The sequence below is a fragment of the Aulonocara sp. 'chitande type north' Nkhata Bay genome, linkage group LG2 (genome assembly GCF_057382095.1).
Source record: "Aulonocara sp. 'chitande type north' Nkhata Bay isolate Kocher_YH1m ecotype deep benthic linkage group LG2, A_spYH_male_GT1.1, whole genome shotgun sequence".
In the NCBI taxonomy this organism is placed as follows: domain Eukaryota; kingdom Metazoa; phylum Chordata; class Actinopteri; order Cichliformes; family Cichlidae; genus Aulonocara; species Aulonocara sp. 'chitande type north' Nkhata Bay.
In genome coordinates this window covers 27,204,265-27,229,576 of record NC_141345.1, presented here as the reverse complement: position 1 = coordinate 27,229,576, position 25,312 = coordinate 27,204,265, and the positions used below count along the sequence as shown (strand labels likewise).

At 40.4% G+C, this 25,312-nt stretch overlaps 1 protein-coding gene and 1 pseudogene across 41 annotated transcripts in view; both read right to left on the bottom strand.

Moving 5' to 3' along the window:
- Nucleotides 1–25,312, bottom strand: part of LOC147338018 (protocadherin gamma-C5-like) — a 308,494-nt gene that overhangs the window by 32,796 nt on the left and 250,386 nt on the right. The window contains exon 1 of one of the 41 annotated variants that reach the window (XM_086314217.1): nt 11,261–13,890. The exons of 35 other annotated variants lie outside the window; for them this stretch is intronic. In XM_086314217.1, coding sequence (XP_086170343.1) covers nt 11,261–13,729 — 2,469 coding nt within the window. In that variant the 5' untranslated portion in view covers nt 13,730–13,890. Of the gene's footprint in view, nt 1–4,076; nt 6,741–7,518; nt 10,376–11,260; nt 13,891–25,312 lie in introns of those variants that run through there. 5 more of the 41 variants (XM_086314302.1, XM_086314260.1, XM_086314384.1 and 2 more) reach the window with 5 other exon arrangements.
- Nucleotides 148–3,315, bottom strand: LOC147338048 (protocadherin gamma-C5 pseudogene; annotated as a pseudogene).

Genomic DNA, 25,312 nt, shown 5'->3' with positions numbered 1-25,312 from the left:
GACATTTACAGAGAACAATTTCCAACAAAGAAATAAAACAAAGCGAAATTAATCTGCCCATTCTCTACATACAAAGCATGCAGGTGAGATGTGTAAAGCACAACTAATTTTTGCAAAATTGTAATTTTCTCTGTTGCCATAACATCACTACAAGCGACTGTTTTTGTTTGATTAAGAGGAATTGTTGACAGTTTCTATTTTTGAAGCAATGAAGAGGGGAGGTGCTATCGAATAGGTCCAATTTTGCAAGTACTAAATATACACAAAAACAACAAAGGTATGACTGCATACGTATGAAGCTCATAAACACGAACACAAGCATGCCACTTAGAGCTTTTATACCACGAAACGATGAGTATTAAATAAAAATAAAACATCACAGTATATTATGTTAACTGTGTGTCTCAGAATAAACGATTGTGGGTCATCGTTTTGACTCGTGTTGAAATAAAATCATAGATGTAAAGCTACTACTATTACTATTAATACTCCTACTAATAATATAAATAATAACAACAGCTTATCGCAATATTGTCCTGCAACAAGTCGATAAATATAGTTCACAATTTAAATTATATATTCAACAGTGACCTAACACATTTCACTGAATATCTGCTGTTTTCTGCTCACCTGCTGGCTCTCAAAGGTCCAGGTGCTGTCAGGTAAAGAAGCATCCAGAACACTGATCACCTCCTTAAAGTCTGTGGTGCTGCTGGGTTTAATCAGAGTGAAATCGCTGTACTCTGACATCGGAGACATACAGGACCTGAAGGACTGACTCTGAGACAGCATGTCTCCTCCCAGGACCTCCACGTACTTTATAGGTCCATCAGTGTTGAGCTGAATCTGCAGGTTTCTGTTGGGGTTCTTGTAATCATCAGAGTCGGTCCGTCTCATGCAGCACGTACTGCTGCTACTGCTGTTCCTGATGCATTTAACCGCTAAGATGAGGAAAGTGACCAGAGACAGCACGGACACCGAGGCCAGAGAGAGAATCAAATAAAGGGTGATTCTCCCAGTTTTCTTGCTGGGCTCGGCCGCTTTATGTCGGAGATCTGAGATGGGCTCATGGAGGCCGTCCTCCAGTATGATAGAAACCGTGACTGTGGAGGACTGGATCGGTTCCCCGTCGTCCTTGATCTCTATAAGGAGCCTCTGAGAGGAGTCGTCTTGCTCGGACACAGAGCGTTTAGTCCTCACCTCCCCTGTGTACAGATTGACAGTGAAGAGAGAGGCGTCTGTGGCCTCCGCCAGTCTGTAGGAGATCCAGGCGTTATGGCCCGAGTCAGCGTCCACGGCCGTCACCTTGGTAACCAGGTGACCCGCTTTCGCGGAGCGAGGCATCCTCTGATGAGAGAGGGAGCCCATGGCAGCGGAGGAGGGGTAAATAACAGCGGGGGCATTGTCGTTCTGGTCCAGGATAAAAACATGGACAGTGGCGTTGCTGCTGAGAGACGGAGAGCCCTGATCCTTTGCCTGGACCTGAATCTGAAACACCTTCAATTTCTCATAGTCAAACGAGTGCATGCTGTAGATGCTGCCGTTATCTGAGTTAATGTAAACATACGATGAGACAGAAACGTCCTGCACTTTAGAGTCCAGTATAGAGTAAGAGACCTTTGCGTTTTCACCAAAATCAAGGTCAGATGCTGATACTGAGTACAGGATAGAGCCTGGTACTCCATTCTCTTTTAAATACACATTATAGGTCTTCTGAGTGAATACAGGAGCATTGTCATTAACATCAGTGATAGTGACCGGTATGATTTTCTTACTGGACAGAGGGGGAGAGCCTGAATCAGTGGCTTTGATTTCTATATTATACTCTGAGGATCTCTCTCGGTCTAAAGAACCGCTTGTAATCAATTCATAATTATTAGAAAACGAAGGTTTCAGAGCGAACGGGGAACTTTTGGAAAGATGTAAGGTCACTTTGCCATTTTCACCGGAGTCCAGGTCTCTTGCACTGATCAGTGCCACGACTGTGCCACTCCGTGCGTCCTCGGGTACAGGACTAGGACCCGAAGTTAGCACAATCTCCGGAGCGTTATCGTTTATATCCTCTATGTCCAGCTGCACACGACTGTGACCCTCCATTTCGGGAACCCCTCTGTCTTTAGCAGTTATATCAATAAGGTAATATTTATTACTTTCATAATCTAATGGGCCCTTTAATATAATTTCTCCTGTTTCCACATTGATTGCAAATGTTGATAACACCGAGTCAGGAGTGCGGGACCCGAAAGAATATCTAACTTCACCATTAAGCCCATCGTCGGCGTCTGTTGCTGTAAGTTTAACTAGAAACGTCCCGGTGGTGATATTCTCCTTTAGAACAACCTTGTACTCGTTTTCACTAAACACTGGAAAGTTATCATTATTATCAAGTACAGTAATTGTGATTTTACATGTTCCCGATGTGACTGGGGTTCCTCCATCTAAAGCTGTCAACAGCAGCTGATGGAAAGCATTTTTCTCGCGGTCTAAGGGTTTCTCTAACACTAATTCTGGGACAGCTTTACCACTCTTTGTGTCCTTGAATTTCAATGAAAAATGATCGTTTTTGCTTAAAGTATACGTTTTCAAAGAATTGCTCCCAACATCGGGGTCCTCTGCATTTTCTAAAGGAAAACGTCTGCCGGGACCAACTGACTCTGGTATTTTAAGATTAATTTCTTGGGTAAGAAAACTAGGAGCATTGTCATTTATGTCTCTTATTTCCACCTCAATTCGATGAGACTGTAAAGGATTTTCAACAACTACTTGCAGAGGTAACACACAGCTGGCGCTTTGTCCACACAAAGCCTCTCTGTCTATTCTGTCATTCACCACGAGCTCGCCCTTCCCCGCATCCATGCTGAAATACTGCTTATCAGCATCAGAGGCAACGTGCAGCTTACGGTCAAAAATATCAGATAATCCCAAGCCCAAATCTTTGGCAAGATTTCCTACCACAGAGCCCTGTTTTAGTTCTTCTGGAATGCTGTAACGAGTTTGTCCGTCTATTGTACTCCACAAGAGAAAGAAATGATGCCACCAAAGCGCCAGCCATCTCCAGTCTCGACATCCCTTTCTCTTTGTCATCCTTGGTCCGTTATAAAAGATTAATTCCAGTTGACATAATGCACTGAAAAATTCTGAAATCCATCATCGCAGGTATGATTCCCATAGAACCATTCCCACATATTATTGAGGACACATATAAAACCGTAACATTATAAAATATGAGCGCATTGCTCCTTCGGTCCTCTGCCCCTCTTCATTGTAAGTGTTCGAGTACCGAGGATGAATGGGGGCAGGGACTAGATTGCTTTGTACAGTTCTGAATCCTATTGGTGCCCATCAGCCATCTCTGCCGTCCAATAAGAAGGAAACCAATCGACACTCTTAAAGTCACAGCATCTATTTTCTCTCTCCGGATTCACTTTGATCACAGGCAGTAATCACGAATTACTGGACTTCACGCAATGCAAAGCATATTATCCCACTAACTAATAAATCACTTAATATACTAATTATTTTTTATTTCGCTAGCCATTATTAATTAAGCCAGTCAACGAAATTTAGTGGAAGATGTGTAAATAATGGGCATCCCATTTAACTGCATGTCTGCATGTGCCACGTGTAAAATGTATGTGTGTTTCAAACAGAGCATGCATTCTAATAAGCGTCGCTGTCCACCTTCGCGGTGCTGAACAATTTGGAAGAGCCTTTGTGCACTGTTTAGAGTTTACTGAAAGACTTTAATCTAATCACGAATGTTAGATGGAAATAAAACCCAGTGTGTCATTTAAATATGCAAACCTTAAAATAAATTGTTGTCTGCCCGCATGCGGCTTTATTATCTATATTCTGCTCAAAAGAACTCAAAGCCAACATCTAATGTTGCCAGTAGACTGAAAAAAAATCACCGTTGGTTTTCTACACTACTTAGTACAGTCTATAAGTTTACAAGAAGCTATTTACTCATTCAAAACTTGTAAGTAAAACATGACTCTTTTTTTAAATTCTGCTGCGGCACAATCAGTGATCTTTCAAATTTTTACTTATCACTTCTTTTAGTATTCTATGCTCACCTGCTGGCTCTCAAAGGTCCAGGTGCTGTCGGGCAAAGACGCATCCAGGACACTGATCACCTCCTTAAAGTCTGTGGTGCTGCTGGGTTTAATCAGAGTGAAATCGCTGTACTCTGACATCGGAGACATACAGGACCTGAAGGACTGACTCTGAGACAGCATGTCTCCTCCCAGGACCTCCACGTATTTTATAGGTCCATCAGTGTTGAGCTGAATCTGCAGGTTTCTGTTGGGGTTCTTGTAATCATCAGAGTCGGTCCGTCTCATGCAGCACGTACTGCTGCTCCTGCTGTTCCTGATGCATTTAACCGCTAAGATGAGGAAAGTGACCAGAGACAGCACGGACACCGAGGCCAGAGAGAGAATCAAATAAAGGGTGATTCTCCCAGTTTTCTTGCTGGGCTCGGCCGCTTTATGTCGGAGGTCTAAGATGGGCTCATGGAGGCCGTCCTCCAGCATGATGGACACCGTGACTGTGGAGGACTGGATCGGTTCCCCGTCGTCCTTGATCTCTATAAGCAGCCTCTGAGAGGAGTCGTCCTGCTCGGACACAGCGCGTTTAGTCCTCACCTCCCCTGTGTACAGATTGACAGTGAAGAGAGAGGCGTCTGTGGCCTCCGCCAGTCTGTAGGAGATCCAGGCGTTATGGCCCGAGTCAGCGTCCACGGCCGTCACCTTGGTAACCAGGTGACCCGCTTTCGCGGAGCGAGGCATCCTCTGATGAGAGAGGGAGCCCATGGCAGCGGAGGAGGGGTAAATAACAGCGGGGGCATTGTCGTTCTGGTCCAGGATAAAAACATGGACAGTGGCGTTGCTGCTGAGAGACGGAGAGCCCTGATCCTTTGCCTGGACCTGAATCTGAAACACCTTCAGTTTCTCATAGTCGAACGAGTGCATGCTGTAGATGCTGCCGTTATCTGAGTTAATGTAAACATACGATGAGACAGAAACGTCCTGCACTTTAGAGTCCAGTATAGAGTAAGAGACCTTTGCGTTTTCACCGAAATCCATGTCAGATGCTGATACTGAGTACAGGATAGAGCCTGGTACTCCATTCTCTTTTAAATACACATTATACGTTTTCTGAGTGAATACAGGAGCATTGTCATTAACATCAGTGATAGTGACAGGTATGATTTTCTTACTGGACAGAGGAGGAGAGCCTGAATCAGTGGCTTTGATTTCTATATTATACTCTGAACATCTCTCTCGGTCTAAAGGACCGTTGGTAACCAGTGCGTAATTATTAGAAAACGAAGGTTTCAGAGTGAATGGAGACGTTTTGGGAAGTTGTAACGTGACTTTGCCATTATCACCGGAATCGAGGTCACGAACGCTGAGCAAAGCCACCACAGTGCCGCTGCGAGAGTCTTCGGGCACAGAAGTTGATTTTGAAGTGAGTACAATTTCTGGTGCGTTATCATTTACGTCTAATACATCCACCTGGACAGTACAGCGACCCTCCATTTTAGGGAAGCCTTTATCTGTTGCACTAATATCTATACGATATGATGTCTGAGTTTCGTGGTCTAATTGCTGTTTAAGATATATATCCCCGCTTACAGCATCAATATAAAACAACGAGACCACTGATGGCGGTGTGTGTACACCAAGCGAGTACTCAATGTCTCCATTCGGACCCTCATCTATGTCTGTTGCTTTTGTTGTAATAACAAAAGAACCATTTGCAATGTTTTCTTCAACAGCGATTTTATAAAAACTGTTTTCGAATAATGGCACATTGTCATTGAAGTCAAGCACAGTTATAATTATTTTGGAAGTTCCGGTCTTGACAGGATTACCTCCGTCTATGGCAGTAAGAAATAAATTGTGAGTGGATTTTTTCTCGCGATCTAAAGAGTTATTCAATACTAATTCGGGTATTTTCCCTCCATTTTCAATTTCTTTAACTTTTAGACTGAAGCACTCATCTTTACTTAGTGTGTATGTTTTTAATCCATTGCTCCCTACGTCGGGATCCACTGCCATCTCTAAGGGAAAACGAACACCTACAGCTGTGGATTCGGCTATTTCAATTATGTGATCCCTTTTGAGAAAACTAGGGGCATTGTCATTTACGTCTCTAATTTCCACTTCGATCCGGTGTAACTGTAGCGGATTTTCTATAACAACCTGCAGAGGTAACACACAGCTGGCGCTTTGTCCACACAATGCCTCTCTGTCTATTCTGTCATTCACTAAAAGCTCACCCTTCCCCGCATCCACGCTGAAATACTGCTCACCAGCCTCAGAGGCGACACGTAGATTACGGTTAAAAATATCTGACAGTCCTAAACCCAAATCTTTAGCAAGATTTCCAACCAAGGAGCCTCTTTCCAGCTCTTCTGGGATACTGTAGCGAGTCTGTCCGTTTACTGTACTCCACAAGAGAAAGAACACATAATGCCACCAAAGCGCCAGCCATCTCCAGTCTCTGTATCCCATTCTCTTTGTCATCCTCGATCTGCTAGAATTCAGCGTTATTCCCCATGGAAACATCATTTAGAAAAAAAACAGACTGGTGAGAAATCCATAAACGAGGCACTCGTGGAACGCGAAATAAATAGTCGTTCATACATCATGAGAAGTGTAATAATGGTATATTATTTAATCCCAGTGTTTAAACGCATCCTTTTCTCATCCCGCGCTAGAAGCACTGGCTATAGTGAGCAGGATGGATGGGGGAGGGAGTAGATCTCTTTGTACAGCCTCCCATGCTATTGGCTCACAACACTGACCCCGCATCCAATACGAAAGGGAAAGACATATTATAGACCCAGCACAAAGACTATAACACAGAACACACACACGGGTGCTCACAGATGAAAAATTCAACAATACTGAACAGTTAACTCAAAAATACGCACCTTTCTTCTTATTTTAACGCGTTCTTACAATAATTAATCTTATTTAATTTATATTGCAGTTTCTACAATAACATTAACTTTAAATTGGCAAGTTGTTTAAAAATTAAACCTAAGAAATAACATTAAATATAATATTCACTACAGTAAAATGTTAGATTAAATTGAAACATGTACCACTGCTGTATTCTGAAAACAAACGTACATCTTTTTGCACTGTTTGTGAAGCTGTTCAATTGCTTGTCACTGTCCTATATCGAACATCCAAACAGTCAAATCGCGCTGAGTATTCAACAACTCTAATACTGAAATATGTCAAATATCCTATGAGGATTAAAAGTTATTAGCAGTTCGCATGGTTTCGATATGTGCATAATACTCAGACAGCTCTGTCTAAAGAATGTGCTTGTATTTCAGTCTTGTGAAGAAAAAAAAATATATCATGACAAATATATAAGCATACGATTTTTCTTTGAACCACTTAAAACATCATATCAAATCAACTGCTTTGATGGTACAGACTTCAAATGGTGAGGTTTTAAAGATTATGAGAAAAAAGTATTTCATTTTCTTCTCACCTGCTGGCTCTCAAAGGTCCAGGTGCTGTCGGGTAAAGACGCATCCAGGACACTGATCACCTCCTTAAAGTCTGTGGTGCTGCTGGGTTTAATCAGAGTGAAATCGCTGTACTCTGACATTGGAGACATACAGGACCTGAAGGACTGACTCTGAGACAGCATGTCTCCTCCCAGGACCTCCACGTACTTTATAGGTCCATCAGTGTTGAGCTGAATTTGCAGGTTTCTGTTTGGGTTCTTGTAATCATCAGAGTCGGTCCGTCTCATGCAGCACGTACTGCTGCTCCTGCTGTTCCTGATGCATTTAACCGCTAAGATGAGGAAAGTGACCAGAGACAGCACGGACACCGAGGCCAGAGAGAGAATCAAATAAAGGGTGATTCTCCCAGTTTTCTTGCTGGGCTCGGCCGCTTTATGTCGGAGGTCTGAGATGGGCTCATGGAGGCCGTCCTCCAGTATGATGGACACCGTGACTGTGGAGGACTGGATCGGTTCCCCGTCGTCCTTGATCTCTATAAGCAGCCTCTGAGAGGAGTCGTCCTGCTCGGACACAGCGCGTTTAGTCCTCACCTCCCCTGTGTACAGATTGACAGTGAAGAGAGAGGCGTCTGTGGCCTCCGCCAGTCTGTAGGAGATCCAGGCGTTATGGCCCGAGTCAGCGTCCACGGCCGTCACCTTGGTAACCAGGTGACCCGCTTTCGCGGAGCGAGGCATCCTCTGATGAGAGAGGGAGCCCATGGCAGCGGAGGAGGGGTAAATAACAGCGGGGGCATTGTCGTTCTGGTCCAGGATAAAAACATGGACAGTGGTGTTGCTGCTGAGAGACGGAGAGCCCTGATCCTTTGCCTGGACCTGAATCTGAAACACCTTCAGTTTCTCATAGTCAAACGAGTGCATGCTGTAGATGCTGCCGTTATCTGAGTTAATGTAAACATACGATGAGACAGAAACGTCCTGCACTTTAGAGTCCAGTATAGAGTAAGAGACCTTTGCGTTTTCACCAAAATCCAGGTCAGATGCTGATATTGAGTATAGGATAGAGCCTGGCACTCCATTCTCTTTTAAATACACATTATAATTTCGTTGAGTGAATACAGGAGGGTTATCATTAACATCAGTGACAGTGACAGGTATGATTTTCTTACTGGACAGAGGAGGAGAGCCTGAATCAGTGGCTGTAATTTCTATATTATATTCCGAGACTTTTTCTCGGTCTAAAGGACCGCTGGTAACCAGTGCGTAATTATGGGAAAAAGAAGGTTTCAGGGCAAATTGAGAGGTTTTAGGGAGCTGTAATCTTACTTTACCATTATCACCAGAGTCAAGATCTCTTGCACTGATTAATGCCACGACTGTTCCATTTGGGGAGTCTTCTCGCACCGGCTTAGGATGAGAGGTAAGCATAATTTCTGGCGCGTTGTCATTGACGTCTATAACTTCCACATGAACAGTACAATGCCCCTCCATTCTCGGAGTGCCTTTATCTTTCGCACTTATGTCTAATTCATAATTTGCATTTGCTTCGAAATCTAACTTTCCTTTAAGAAATATGGTTCCAGATATATGATCGATAATGAAAATAGACATCATTGCATCTGATGTGTGTGCTCCAAACGAATATTCAATCTCACCGTTTTGGCCATCATCCATGTCTGTCGCTTTTGTTTGTACTATTAACGCACCTTCTACAGCATTTTCACTAACAGATACTTTATATGACGTTTTTTCGAAAGCGGGAACATTATCGTTATTGTCAAGAACACTAATAGTTATCTGTGCAGTCCCAGATCTTACCGGGCTTCCTCCATCCAGAGCGGTCAAAAGAAGCTTGTGAACAGCCTTCTTTTCTCTGTCTAAAACTTTTGCTAAAATCAATTCAGGGACCTTCCTTCCACCAGCAACCTCTTTCACTCTAATACTAAAACATTCGTCTTTACTAAGAGTATATGACTTCAGGGAATTACTGCCAACATCTGGATCTATTGCGCTTTCTAGTGGAAAATGAACCCCCACAACTGTCGATTCTGCAATTTCCAATGTAATTTCATTCGATGGAAATTTCGGTGCATTATCATTAATGTCTTGAATATCGACTTCAACTCGAAAAAGTTGTAGCGGGTCTTCAATTACAACCTGCAGAGGTAACACACAGCTGGCGCTTTGTCCACATAAAGCCTCTCTGTCTATTCTGTCATTCACCACGAGCTCGCCCTTCCCCGCATCCACGCTGAAATACTGCTCACCAGCCTCGGAGGCGACGCGCAGCTTACGGTCAAAAATTTCAGATACTCCTAAACCCAGATCTTTGGCAAGATTTCCTACCACAGAGCCCTGTTTTAGTTCCTCTGTGATGCTGTAACGAGTTTGTCCGTCTATTGTACTCCACAAGAGAAAGAAATGATGCCACCAAAGAGCCAGCCATCTCCAGTCTCGACATCCCTTTCTCTTTGTCATCCTTGGTCCGTTATAAAAGATTAATTCCAATTGACATAATGCACTGAAAAATTCGTAAATCCATCATCGCAGGTATGATTCCCATAGAACCATTCCCACTTATTATTGAGGACACATATAAAACCGTAACATTATAAAAAATGAGCGCATTACTCCTTCAGTCCTCTGCCTCTCTTCATTGTAAGTGTTCGAGTACCGAGAATGAATGGGGGCAGGGACTAGATTGCTTTGTACAGTTCTGAATCCTATTGGTGCGCATCATCCACCTCTGTCATCCAATAAGAAGGAACCCGATCGACACTCTTCATGTCACAGCATCTGTCCTCTCTCTCTCTGTGGATTCACTTTGATCACAGGCAATAATCACGAATTACTGGACTTGACAGAATGTAAAGCAAGCATGCGATATCATCAATGAATGAATAACTGGATGAATGACTGGATGTAAGAATGAAAAAACAAAGCCAGTCTTATAAACTTAATATAAGAATAACATTTTCCCTCACAATAACCTAATTAATTAATCCCATAAAATAATTTAGAGAAAGACATTTATTCGATAGACATCCCATTTAACTGCATTCTTTTTTTTTAAACAGAGCTTGCGTTCCAGTAAGAGTCGCTGTCCACCTTCGTGGTGCTGAACTATTTGGAAGTGCCTTTGTGCACTGTTCCAGGTTTATTGAAAGACTTTAACAACGAATAATAGATGGGAATAAAAATTTAATTATGGAAACCTTAAAATATATTGTTATCTGCTCGCTTGCGTTTTGTTATCTATATTTCTGCTCAAAAGAACTCTGAGCCTACATCTAACATTGCCAGTAGATTGAAAAAGAAAATCACCGTTGCTTTTCTACTATTCCATTATCAATTAATCCAGTCAACGATATTCAGTGGAAGATGTGTAATTAATGGGCATCCCATTTAACTGCATGTCTGTACCACATGTGCCACGTGTAAAATGTATTTGTGTTTCAAACAGGGCATGCATTCCAATAAGCGTCGAACAATTTGGAAGAGCTTTTGTGCACTGTTAAGGGTTTATTGAAAGAGTTTACTCTAACCACGAATATTAGATTTGCATTATCCATATTCTGTTCAAAAGAACTCATAGCCTACATCTAATGTTGCTAGTAGACTGAAAAAACAAATCACCGTTGGTTTTCTACAATATTTGGTACAGTCTATAAGTTTACAAGAAGCTATTTACTCATTCAAAACTTAACTTAAATTCAGTGATATTTCAAATTTTTACTTATCACATCTTTTAATACTCTATGCTCACCTGCTGGCTCTCAAAGGTCCAGGTGCTGTCGGGTAAAGACGCATCCAGAACACTGATCACCTCCTTAAAGTCTGTGGTGCTGCTGGGTTTAATCAGAGTGAAATCGCTGTACTCTGACATTGGAGACATACAGGACCTGAAGGACTGACTCTGAGACAGCATGTCTCCTCCCAGGACCTCCACGTATTTTATAGGTCCATCAGTGTTGAGCTGAATTTGCAGGTTTCTGTTGGGGTTCTTGTAATCATCAGAGTCAGTCCGTCTCATGCAGCACGTGCTGCTGCTCCTGCTGTTCCTGATGCATTTAACCGCTAAGATGAGGAAAGTGACCAGAGACAGCACGGACACCGAGGCCAGAGAGAGAATCAAATAAAGGGTGATTCTCCCAGTTTTCTTGCTGGGCTCGGCCGCTTTATGTCGGAGGTCTGAGATGGGCTCATGTAGGCTGTCCTCCAGTATGATGGACACCGTGACTGTGGAGGACTGGATCGGTTCCCCGTCGTCCTTGATCTCTATAAGCAGCCTCTGAGAGGAGTCGTCCTGCTCGGACACAGCGCGTTTAGTCCTCACCTCCCCTGTGTACAGATTGACGGTGAAGAGAGAGGCGTCTGTGGCCTCCGCCAGTCTGTAGGAGATCCAGGCGTTATGGCCCGAGTCAGCGTCCACGGCTGTCACCTTGGTAACCAGGTGACCCGCTTTCGCGGAGCGAGGCATCCTCTGATGAGAGAGGGAGCCCATGGCAGCGGAGGAGGGGTAAATAACAGCGGGGGCATTGTCGTTCTGGTCCAGGATAAAAACATGGACAGTGGCGTTGCTGCTGAGAGACGGAGAGCCCTGATCCTTTGCCTGGACCTGAATCTGAAACACCTTCAGTTTCTCATAGTCGAACGAGTGCATGCTGTAGATGCTGCCGTTATCTGAGTTAATGTAAACATACGATGAGACAGAAACATCCTGCACTTTAGAGTCCAGTATAGAGTAAGAGACCTTTGCGTTTTCACCGGCATCAGGATCAGTTGCGGACACAGAGCACAAAATTTTCCCAGGAGGATGGTTTTCTTTTACATAAATGAGATAAGAGGGCTTGGAGAAAATTGGTGGGTTGTCATTTACATCTGACAATTCAACGAGTATTATTTTTTCACTTGTTAATGCGGGGTTTCCTGAGTCAGAAGCACTTATTTTAACTCTATATTGGGCGTTTTTTTCACGGTCAAGTCGCCCATTTGTCACTAATGAATAATGGTTAGAAACGGAAGGGTTTAACTTAAAGGGAGATTTGGGGGATAAGGTCAGTAAAACTTTGCCATTGTCACCAGAATCTGGGTCTTTTGCACTTATTAATGCAATAACTGTCCCTACTGCAGAGTCTTCTGGAACAGGCGATGTTAAAGATGTAACAATGATTTCAGGATTATTGTCGTTAATGTCAAGTATTTTAATTTCGATCCCACAGTGCCCATCCATCTGAGGATTTCCTTTGTCTTTGGCAGTAATATCAAATCTATGTAAAGAGTTTGTTTCATGGTCTAAATTTCCTCTAACAACTATAGTTCCAGTAGAAGATTCAATGGCAAATAACGATAAAATCAAATCCGATGTTTGTTCTGCAAAAAAATATTCGATTTCTCCATTTACTCCTTCGTCTGCATCCGTGGCCTTAACGTGCAGTATTTCAGTCCCGGGTGTTGCTTTCTCACTAACATTAGTCTCATACACTTGTTTTTCAAACTGGGGCGCATTGTCATTGATGTCAAGTACTATAACTGTAATTTCAGATGTCCCTGAACGCACCGGATCTCCACCATCTACAGCGGTGAGGATGAGATTATGTACAGGCATCTTTTCTCGATCAAGAGGTTTTTCAAGCACTAATTCAGGGATCTTCCTTCCGTCCTTGTGATTTTTAACAGTCAGTTTGAAATTGTCGTTTTTGGTTAGCATGTAAGAACGCACAGAATTAACGCCGACATCGGGATCCTGCGCACTTTCTAAAGGAAATCGAGCACCTGGATTTACCAGCTCTGCAATTTTTACCACCTTTTCTTTTGTAAGAAAACTAGGAGAATTATCATTGGTGTCCTGTATTTCAATTTCGACTCTGTGCAGCTGTAGAGGGTTATCAATAACTAGTTCCAGAGGCAATAAACACGATGGTTTTTGCCCACACATTTCCTCCCTATCTATTCTATCGGTGACCACCAGTTCTCCCTTCCCCAAGTCCACACTAAAATACTGCTTACCAGCTTCCGAGGTTAACCGCAATTTACGCCTATGCAGTTCAGACACAACCAAACCCAAATCTTTGGCTATATTTCCTACCACAGAGCCCTGTTTCAGTTCTTCTGGTATGCTGTAGCGAGTCTGTCCGTCTATTGTAGTCCATAAAAGAAAGAAATGATGCCACCACAAAAACACCTGCCATGTCGGTAATCTGTTCCACATCATTTCACGTTCAGTATATCCCATATCTTTTCACTCCAGTCCCAACTTTTCGACCGATTAAGTATAGAAGGTTTATAATCCAAGGTAGATGCGTCCTCAGACATAACAGTGAAAGTCATGCTTTGTGTCTGGATATGCATCCTCCCCCTCCAGTGCAGAACATTGTAACGGTTAAGAGGGTGATGCTACTCGGTGAGACGGAGTAGATCTCTTTGTACAGCTCGGGATTTCATTGGTGGGAGCAGTACAGCTATTTCCACCAATCATGGCATCACTGAACATCTTCAAAGGAGTGACGCAAAAGCAAGAGCCACAAAAAAATAATCGAATTTCCCATTATTAAACACATTATCAAACATCGTTAGTTACTATGAATGAAACCGTATATCCAGCATCTGCAGTCATCTTTACAATGTTTTTTGGGGGCTATAAATATAATTCTACATAATCCAGTGATTATATTTCTATCTTTTTATGCTATTATTAATAGCTGATAGATGAATATGTATAGCGTCATCGGAGCTACTCAGTGAGTGATCACTTCAAAATTATTAATATAATGATTTGCATTAATCCATTGATACATGTATCTTACTCTTGTTAATCATCTTGCCTGTATGTACCTGCCTGCATGCACTAGCTTTTGTGGCAGACAAGGCTCTTCGTTGCCTTCCTGTGGCCAGAGCAAGCTAGTGCAGCCTGCAGACAGTAACTCACGCCTCAGAGAAATAATTCTGACGGCAGCCAACGTAAAATACCCGTATGGAGGTCGGTAGAGCAAGTGCGAGGGGAGGAGAGCGTTGATGACGTGGGAAGCCGCTCTCTCTCTCTCTCTGTCTCACCACATGAACACAGCCTGATCCTCTCTCTCTCACACACACTAATAGAGAGCGAGCATCATGCTACACTCATACTACACTTAAAACTATTCACAAATAATTTTAGAGATTTTTATAGACATCCCTATCTATGTGCGCCATCCCTTTACTGAAAATAGCCATTATGCGCTTAAAATATAACCCTCAATATTAAATATTGTACAAAACTTAACAAAAACTGCAAACACATCAATTAAAAATACCTACAGATACGAAAAACAAGAAAGAGTAAAGCTGTAGTATTGGAAGTAGTCGTGTTCTCTAATAAGAAGTGGGCGACAGAGGGAGATGTAGAGAGTCAGTGTGAGAGAGAAGGAGGAGGGGGAGCTCTTTGGAGCTATTTTCAGCACCACCAGTGTGGACAGCGCCACACAGGCGGCCAACTGCTGCTGCTGCATGCTGCTGAAGAGACAGCCAGCTTACAAGGCTCCCACTGAAGACGGGCCTGGAAAATAAAACCTCAGCCTACTCGATATTTTTTTCAGCTGTACACAAAAATACACAGGACTAGACTGCGTCACAAGCACAACCCATGAAATTTTACTGCTGTAAACACACATGTAGATAATGTGTGTTTACAGCACACATTATCTACATGTGTGTGTGTTTTTTGGCTAACTGTTATTTGGCATTGATGTTATCTGATACTTGTCACTTAGTATCAATATTTTAAGTCATTTTAACCTGTAATTTGTATCTTTGTACAGCACTTTGGCTAACACTACTGTTGTAATAAAATGTCCTATATAAATAAATAAATGTAAACATAAACATAAAAGGTGAAAGAACAGTAAAATAAAAAGCTTAAAATGTATGGTTAGATGTTTATTTAAAAAATATCTGGCCACATAAAGTATTAAATGTTATATTAATATTATGGTATTTAGTCATGGGGCAAAACCAAGGCTCGGAGACATAAGATAACTTAAAAATTCTGAAACCAGTTCTTGTTCAACAAAAGTTAAATTATTGTGGTTGGTATTAAGCTGCTAGTAAATTCAAGTTATTGAATCAAATCTGCAAGGACATTTATTAAAAGTGAAATTGTGATTTACACAACTGGAAGCAAAGTTCTGCAAATGAAATCACTCTTAAAAATCCCCATATTCCATGTGTTCACTGTCCAGCACACAGTACACAGCTAATGCTGATCAATGGATCAGTTTCTACATCACACACAGGATGGAAAGCTGGATACTCTCCTATATAGTCACTATATAAATATGGAAATATTACCTCAGGTTTCATTAAATAATACCAGTGAAAGACTAATGACAGTAGTAGTATACCTACTACTATGAATCTACATTAACTAACTGTAGCTTAATGAAATAAAGTTCAAGTTTTCAATTCCATTTATTTTACGTTAGTTTCCAAAGTTTCTCCTTTCAGTTTATTGTTTACTGATTTAAGCTTAAGATTTAAGCTTAGTTCTCAGTAGCTTCATTCTTACTTTTAGTCTTCTGAAGTATAATAATATGGAGGGCATTTAACAGAGGTATGATTTAAGCTATTCAGAACAACTATTACAAATATAATACAACACTTTTTGAAGGTAGTTGACTCACTGGCATGTAGATGTACAAAGTCTTAAAAAAGCACATGCATCTCGGACTGTAATGACAAATTTCAACAAAAACAAAAACTTAACAAAAAGAAAAACACTGACATCTGCTCAGTTGTTTTATTTCAGAAGTGTAGTTTTTATTTTTATTTGAGAACTTAAATGTTTTTAATGCAAAGTTTTTTTTTGTTTAGTTGGAGTTCACTATAATATGTAATTTTCAATAGTAGTTTCAGATGTACATATATGAACATTTCTTTACACTTTTAAAAAGTAAAAATCACCAAATGTGAATAATATACATCTGTGGAATCTTCCAAGGCACTTCTCCTTATGTCAAAACATGATACTGTATGTTTTTATACTTATTGCAGAACTTCTCTATACTTAGAGTTGCAGACACATTCTATTAAAGCCCAGTATATTCAGGTTTCTGAGACCATTTTCCATTTTTAAATAATCACTCTTAAAACACCATATTATTTTTATTCATCCTTTGTTAATCAGGATTACATTAACTAGATTATTAATAAATGCAGATATTTGCTGCTGAATTGTTTTTACTCATGCCATCAACTGCAGATTTGACAACAAAGAAGACTTGAACATGATTAATATTTAGAAATCATGACTAAAATCCTTTACATGTTGTATTGATCAGTGCATTGTTCTGACATTTAGAGATATGTGAGTATATTATTAATTCATGCCCCTCTGATAGATCATGTGACCCCACATGAAAAAAATAATGCTTTTTAATGCATTAAGTCATGTAAATACCATTACTGTAAAGCAGCACCTTTAATTATTTGTAGGCAGGTGTTGTGACAACTTTATAGTCCTTTTGGCGGGAACAGTTTGTGACCCTGTGGCATATTTCTCTTACTTTGGACCCTCTTCTATATCAGAAGAGAGGCAAGCCTGCGTTCTATAACCTCCTAAGACCCGAACTCTTTCATGGGATGCAATTTTAATTTCTCTTCGCTATTTGGGCTGATTGGGACCTGATGAATGTAAAGACAAAGAATTACCAGATATTTTTTTTTTTACCTGATTTTTGTTTCTAGGAAAAATTAGATCCACATATGAGGATATTCGTATGAAATTTCGATCGAACAGCAGCAATATAATGTCCTCATAAGTGAATATCAGACCCTTGTGGAGCAAAATTGAGTATTTTGGTCTAAATAACCCAAAATGTGTTGTCCAAATATGTGGACGCCAGGTCCTAGGAGGATAAGGCAGGCTTGATAAAAGCCATACCTATCTGTGTAATGCAACATAAACAGGACACCTCATGAAATAAAATCCAATACACCCACTCCAGGCGCTGAATCAGCAGAACAGTTTATTGATCTTTAATTTGATATCTCCTAACTAAGTTTGAGTGAATTTCTGGTAATAGAATACTGAAAACAAGCTAGTGATAATTGATCATTCTAAACAGACAGACATTGCTATCATTAGTAGGTTATTGTCCTATTACTTGAGCTATACTTCATCATTTGGATTGCAATATCCTATTTAATCACTATGATGCAATGGTTTCTTATTTATATAGTGGTTGATGGTCCAGAGTATCAATCCAGTAACTAAAGTTCTTGGTACTGGACAGCATAATCCGTGCACCTTCATTCTGGCATGAGATCTGTAGCAGCTGGTCTTCCCTGCTAATACATTCCTTAAACCAAATTAACTTGTTTACAGTGAGAGATACTGAGCTTACACAAATATCCTATTTAAATGTAAAACACTTTGAGGCCTTTAAAATCTATAACGGAGCTGATGGCTTACTAATCTATAGTGAGATCTTAAATTATGAGCGCATTAATGTAATTAAGTGTTTGCCCCCAGTCAACAATCAAATTATGTTTTATTGATAACCTACTTAAGCAATAAACCAGTCACACCGTCACACGTGCTCAGATGTCACAAAAGCCACATCCATGGATGCCTGATTGAATCAGTGGAGGTAAATGTTTTGTGAGGTATGCAAAGAGATGTGTTGCTTGTAAAAAACCCCAAAAACAAACAAACAAAGAATGATTATCTGCTTATGTGGTGTTTGGACACTGCAGCAAAATAAGTTATTGTTCCATTTTGTGTTTAAAGTCTGTTTTTGTATGTGATTGAAAAGATGTGCCTGTGTGAGTGCATCAGTACTCTGTCCTGCTTGTTTAATCAGAATAATTTGCACTGATGTATGTCTTTGATGGCAATAGTGTACAAGAAGAATAAAAAATATTTCTTACCTTATTTGGTGAGTCATGATTTGACAGGATTGAGGTAGGAAACAGGAACAGCGCAGCGCAATGAGTGGAAAGAAAACATGAAAGAGAAAAACAAGAGAGACAAGATATCAGTTAGACTGGTGTCTTTATCCAGAGTTTGGCTGTGGGGAGAACGGTAACCAGCATACTTACCATTACAAAAAAAAAAACAAAAAAAAAACAAAAAAACAGGGTGAAAAGATTGTGTGGTGAGTCATAAAGTACTAATCGTACTAACTAACTAACTATAAACTGGTGTTATAATGATGTGCAGTGAATAACAGTGTAATAACTATTTATTCAGATAGACTGTGTTATCTGCTCTGTGTGTGCACAAACTATTAAATTTCTACACGGGAAGTAATGATATGATTAAATGCTCATCACAATGTACTGTACCAAACATCAAAAGACAGAAAAAAGAAAACAAATACAAAGCATGATACAAGTTTTCCTCATACCATCTTAAAAATGTATAAAAATAAGTGCCGTATTTTCAAACAGTATTAAGCATTAAGGAGGCTGTAACCTTAAATGATAAAAGACTGGAACATGGTATCAATCTAATACTCAGAGTCTGAAGTATGTATTAATAAAAAGATCCAATGTGAGTATGAAAGTGAAGGAGAGAGAAGGGATATTCACAGATATAATCTTAAAGTATATATATATTGTTAGTTTAACAAAAATCAAAACCAAAACAGATGATACTATTGTAAAAAACAGAAAATAAATCAGGTGATATAACATAAAAATAATCTCTGTTGGATATGTAATAACAGTAAACAGACCATTGTCACAGCAGTTTTAGCTAAAATATCCATTTTGATCAGTATTCATGAAACAATTTACAGGTAAAACAATCAGCTAACCTCTTTCAACAGAAGCACATACATGCTTGGATACTACAACAACCATTTTAGCCCAAATAGGAACACCAGTGTGATCATTACTGAGGGATAATAGGTCAAAGGAATCAAATCACACCACTGCACTGGTGGAAAAACTGCCACTACCCCCAAAACAACAGCAGAGGGCCTCAAGGCGATGGCGAGCTAAATCCATGCCATATTAATGAGATTCTTTGCACTGTGCCCCATGTTTGTCACATCTGACATGTGTGATGAGTATCTTAGCGGGGGAGCTCTGAGCTTCTAAGACAAAGCAAAGCATAAACTGCTTTTCATTACACTGGGATTATACATTAAACTGTACATTATATAACCTTGCCATTTATGCATATGAACACATTTCAGGAAGTAATACATGATCAGTGTTGCTTAGAAACACAAAACAGCTCAGCCAGTGCACAAAGAAATGACAAAAGGACACCAAAATGCTGTTGTTCCTTTTAAAAAGCCAAAAAAAATAAATAAAATAGAAATCAGGTCATTCAGTGGGTCATTCACAGTTGAATTACAGTCATCAGAGACAACATTTTGCTGAAACGGATTGTGAGAAAACACACAGGGTAGCACAGATTAGAAAAAATATCACAAACAGCCATGACAGCCCAATCTCCCTCCCCTTTCTCCATCATTAGCCACCCAAGGTCTGAGGATGCTGCACCTATTTTCCCATAACAGGGGTGTTTCCTTTCCTCATTCTAGCCACAAATCTAAAAAGCCAGTAAGTACCAGAGGGTACATCTGCTGCTGAACCCCTGTGGCATCATAAAAAATGGTACAGTCCTGCCCGTGAGTCAGCTTGTTGCTATGGTAACACATCCCACCTCCTTTACTTGCATCCCACCCTGCTTCCTGCAGCCTAACAGGGATAGCAAAAAAAGGAGCTAGAAAAAACAATATGGAGGATGAATAGCCAGCAGAAGAGGAGATGGGAAATGATGCTCTCACACACGTGCACATTCACACTCATAACATGTTCAGATAAAGCAGACATTTATAGACTGCTGGGTACAAACAAATCTCTTGGCAATTGGCAGAAAAGTGGGACAAAAGAGATTTTTCTTCTTGTCACAAACATAGCAGCCAAACACAGAGATGAAAAAACACCCAATGGTTTGTTATTCCTTTTTATAGACTGGACAAAATGTCCTACATTGAGCAATCTTCCTCTCCCTTTCTCTGTGTGTCTTTTTTCCTCTCTCTGCAGCAGAGTGGTGCAGCTGGAGAGGGGGAGGGGAGGGATGCAGAAAACGAGATCAGGAGGAAAATGAAAGAGTGCTGTAGACAGAATAACTGATAAAGAGTGGCGTCCAGCTACAATTTCACACCACTTTAACTTAAGTTAATAATTAAATTTGAATGGTTAAAATAAATATATGTACACTTTATGTGTGCTTGCTTTTTAATATATTTTCTCAAATTTCTTACCCATATACTGCAAATTTTAAAGGTGTATACTTCCATGAAGCAATAAATGAACTCTCCCACAGGGACAGACCACACTGGGTTTTTTAAGCGTTATTTTTGAGAGATCTGTAGCTTTTATCTTTTCCCTGTTAGTATCATGTTCAATATATTACACTGTCTGCCCAAAGGATATTATGACATACTTATAAGTCCCCAATATCTCAGCTATCTGGCCAATACTGTAAAAAAAATACAACAGGGGACTTAAATATATACATCCTCATCTTCAAAGACAACACACAATGTGTTGATAGCCCCCAGAGGCATAAACATGAGCACACAGCTGCTCACCAGACAGCCTGGCAAGGAAGTCAGGACACATAGAAACAGTTTAGATCTGTGGGAACCAAGAGCTTCTGCATGTGATTAAAGTTTTGTGGCTAGTAGGAAGTTTAACAAAGTAATAACCAAGGGTTTGTGTAGGTTTGAAGGTTCTAAAATGGCTGATGGCAGCTTCAAGGGAGGGTTCTTAAAAAGGAGAAGGATAAAAGAACATACGGATTTAGTAAATGGTATAAAACTCGTTGAATGATTTAAGTGGTTGCAAAGACATTTCTGTGAGCTTTGACCCCTAAGGAGACAAAAGAATTTATGGCACTCAGTAAAAAATGCCACCAGCATAAACAGGAAAGACATAATGGAGTAAAGACAGTTAAAAACAGGTAAAGCAGACACAGATGTAGGCGTATAATAATGGCAGACTGCTTCCAGAGGGTATGTGGGTTAACACAATTAACCTCATGGTTTGAGATTTTTGAACTTGGATTTTTATATGCACAAACCCTGACCTCAAGATATAAGTATATATAAATAACAATATATATTTAAAACAAAACAGACTATAGACACCAGACAATAAAGATCCACAACTTTCATTCAAAAGTGGAGAACATGAAACAAACAGAACTGCTGAAGGATTATCTTTAATTACGTTATGCCAATAGTAAGTCACCACTCATGCAATAACCAGAATATTTAAAAAAAAGCACTATGAACCTTACATCTAAAGTGAAGTCTAATTTTCACCAAATGTGGAAAAAAGAAAAGTCAGTTATTATTTTTCTCATGACAGGCGCTGCAATAATAACAGGGTTATTTGTGCCAAAACAGCACAGAGCTTTCATATTAAAAAAAAAAAAAAAAACTTACAGAGGATGATGTGGAAAGAAGAAAATCCACTCAGTTGCTATGTAATGCTCACAAGATACTGAATAATTAATTACAGATTAATTAGATTTCAATATAATTTAGTTCAGTTGTCCTGTGTAACTGCATTTGTTGTTCAGTCAGATTCAGCCTCTAGTTGTTTGTTATACAACATTTATCTCTAGCTTTATGGTTTTGCTGGTTTTCTACTTATTTTTTCTACATACTTCAGTCTCTCTGTCTGTGTTACTTACAGTGCACTTAAATGTAGCCTGACATAATAGTTTCAGTTTTCTATTTTCACCTTTTTACAGCAGACAAAGAGGGCTGCAGACCAAAATGGCTGCTGTGCTTCACAAACACAAATGCTGCACAGAGGATGATGAGACTGTGCCGGTTACCACGTGCTTCTTCCCTTCCCCCTCCTGCCTCTCTCTTTCTCTCCATCTCCTCTCAACCTCCTTAGGATAAATTGTGACTGTTCCCTTTACACCTGCAGTACATTTTAAACAGTTAAACCCCAAAACACTGTATCATTCTTTGATCATATTTATTGAATTGAATGAACTAACTTTGTTATATTCAAGAGGAATTCCACCCTGGCTTTTGTATTGCAACCACAACTGCTGCTGTAACATGTGCAGCCCAAAACCCACGCCTGTAAACTGTTATGAAGGGAACTAGGTCACTGAAAAGTAGTCCACTGCATGGTTGTGTTTTTCGCAGTGAGAGCAATCTGTAGCAAAGCTTTAGCAGGGATGAAGCCCTGAATTATTTTTATTTTACTATGGCAAGATAGTAAGAAGACTATCTCTGATAGCCATACAGCACATTATAACTCCTCTTTGCATTTTTCAGAGTAAGAGGTCTCAACATGGAAAGCACATTGTTATGTGTTTCGTCAGCACATAACATCAAGTTTCACTGCAAGATGAGGCAAACATTTGCCAGCACTACTATATGACAAATTTAACAAATAATTAATATGATAAAGAAACAATGAAAACAAGATGGAAATACTAATTCAATAAGATGACTGTAGTGTCATAAAGCAAAGACAAAAGTTCACCCTTTGTACCGAGCATGAATCAGCATAAGAGAATGTGCAGTAACAAAAAATGCTGATTCATTTTCAAAATAACTGAAAAGTATCTGTTAGGCTTGTAGACTATACCAGTCAAGAAAAAAAAGAAAAGAAAAAAAAATCCACCGTTAAGCATGTCTAAATAGTAAGTTGTGGTGGGAACTAATGAACTAATTTATTCAGTATAGTTTTAAATTCACATTTTCTGAACCATCCTATTGCATTTTTTAATTTTTATACCCCTGAACAACTGTCTATAATCTTAACTTAGATAGATACCTGCAGACTACTTTTGGAACAGTAAGGACTGAAACTGAGTAGACTTGATGATATAAATACAGTATGAGATAATAAAAATAATGACTGATCAGTGACCTAACTAATGTGTGTGTGTGTGTGTGTGTGTGTGTGTGTGTGTGTGTGTGTATATATATATATATATATATATATATATATATATATATATATGTGTGTGTGTGTGTGTGTGTGTGTGTGTGTGTGTGAATATAGATTTTCAGGAATTTATGACCTCACCTCCGTGGGTATATTCTCTGACTCGGTTTTATGCCTTTGAACTGTCCTGGTAGCACTTTGGTCAATACTCATAGTGCTTTGGCTGAAGGGTCGGGAGTTCTTCACATCACTCATTCGAGAGTCAGTAGTACCATAGACCTCATAACTGAACCCCTGCTTCAGCGTACCGGTGCCGCTTACGTCTGCGTAAAGGGGAGGATAGTATGGAATAACAGGAAGATTCCCGCTGGATTTATAAAACAACCTCTCGCGTCTCCACCTGTAGATTCTGACTGATATAATAACCACTAAACACGTGATGAAGAGGAAGGAAACTACAGCCAGAGCCAAGACTAAGTAAAAAGTCAGGTTGTCATTGTACTCCTTGTCGTGCGTCAACTCAGTGAACTCCGACAGCACTTCAGGGAAGCTGTCCGCCACCGCCACGTTAACAATGACTGTAGCAGAACGAGAGGGCTGCCCGTTGTCCTCCACTATAACAGTCAGTCTTTGCTTTACAGCATCTTTATCAGTGACTTGGCGGATAGTTCTGATTTCTCCATTCTGTAAGCCCACTTCAAACAGCGCCCTGTCTGTGGCTTTCTGCAGTTTATAGGAGAGCCAGGCATTCTGTCCAGAGTCCACATCAACAGCCACCACTTTAGTCACCAGATAGCCCACATCTGCTGAACGAGGCACCATTTCAGCCACCAGAGAGCCACCAGTCTGGACTGGGTACAGAACCTGAGGGGGGTTGTCGTTTTGGTCCTGGATCATTATTTTCACAGTCACGTTGCTGCTGAGTGGAGGAGAGCCTCCATCTTGCGCTTTTACGCGAATATGGAACTCTTTTGTTTGCTCATAGTCGAAGGAGCGCACAGCAACTATCTCCCCCCGCTCTACATTCACTGAAAAATAAGCAGAAGCTGACATCCCATTCAGCTGACTATCCTCAAGAAAATACGAAATGCGCGCATTGCTTCCATAGTCCATGTCGCTGGCTTTGACGGTGAGGAGTGACATACCAGGTGAATTATTTTCATTGACGAAAGCGGTCAAAAACTGTTGCGGGAACGTTGGTGCGTGGTCATTTACGTCCGATATTCTTAAATTAATACTCTTGTTTGTGGAAAAAGGCGGGGAACCCTCATCTACTGCTGTAATAGTTATATTATATTCTGGTACTGTTTCACGATCCAAAATATCGTCAGATATCAGACTATAGAAATTAGGTGCGGAGGACTTGATTTTGAAAGGCAAATCTTGGCTAATATAACACCTAACATGACTATTTTTACCCGAGTCCAAATCTTTAATATTGATCATTGCTATGACGGTATTTAGAGGGGAATCTTCTGGTATTGCATTGGAGAGGGAAATGATGCTAATTATAGGGGCATTATCATTTAGGTCGGTCACTTCAATTAGCACCTTGCTTGTGTCTGTAAGGCCCCCTTTGTCCGTGGCTTCAATGTTTATTTCATAATGTTTAGCTTTTTCATAATCTAAAACACCAGTTACACTTATTTCTCCGCTGTGGGGGTCTATAATAAACAGGGAAGATGCACTGCTGGTATGCTGTGAGAACGAAAATGTTATCTCTTCATTTGTTCCCTTATCATTATCAGAGGCACTGACTCTTAAAATAACGGCGCCCTTCGGTGCGTTTTCAGGAACGGTAACCCTGTAAACGGACTGGCTGAATACTGGCGCATTGTCGTTAGCATCCAGAACAATGACGTTTATTTTGACTGAACCCGATTTCTGAGGATTACCT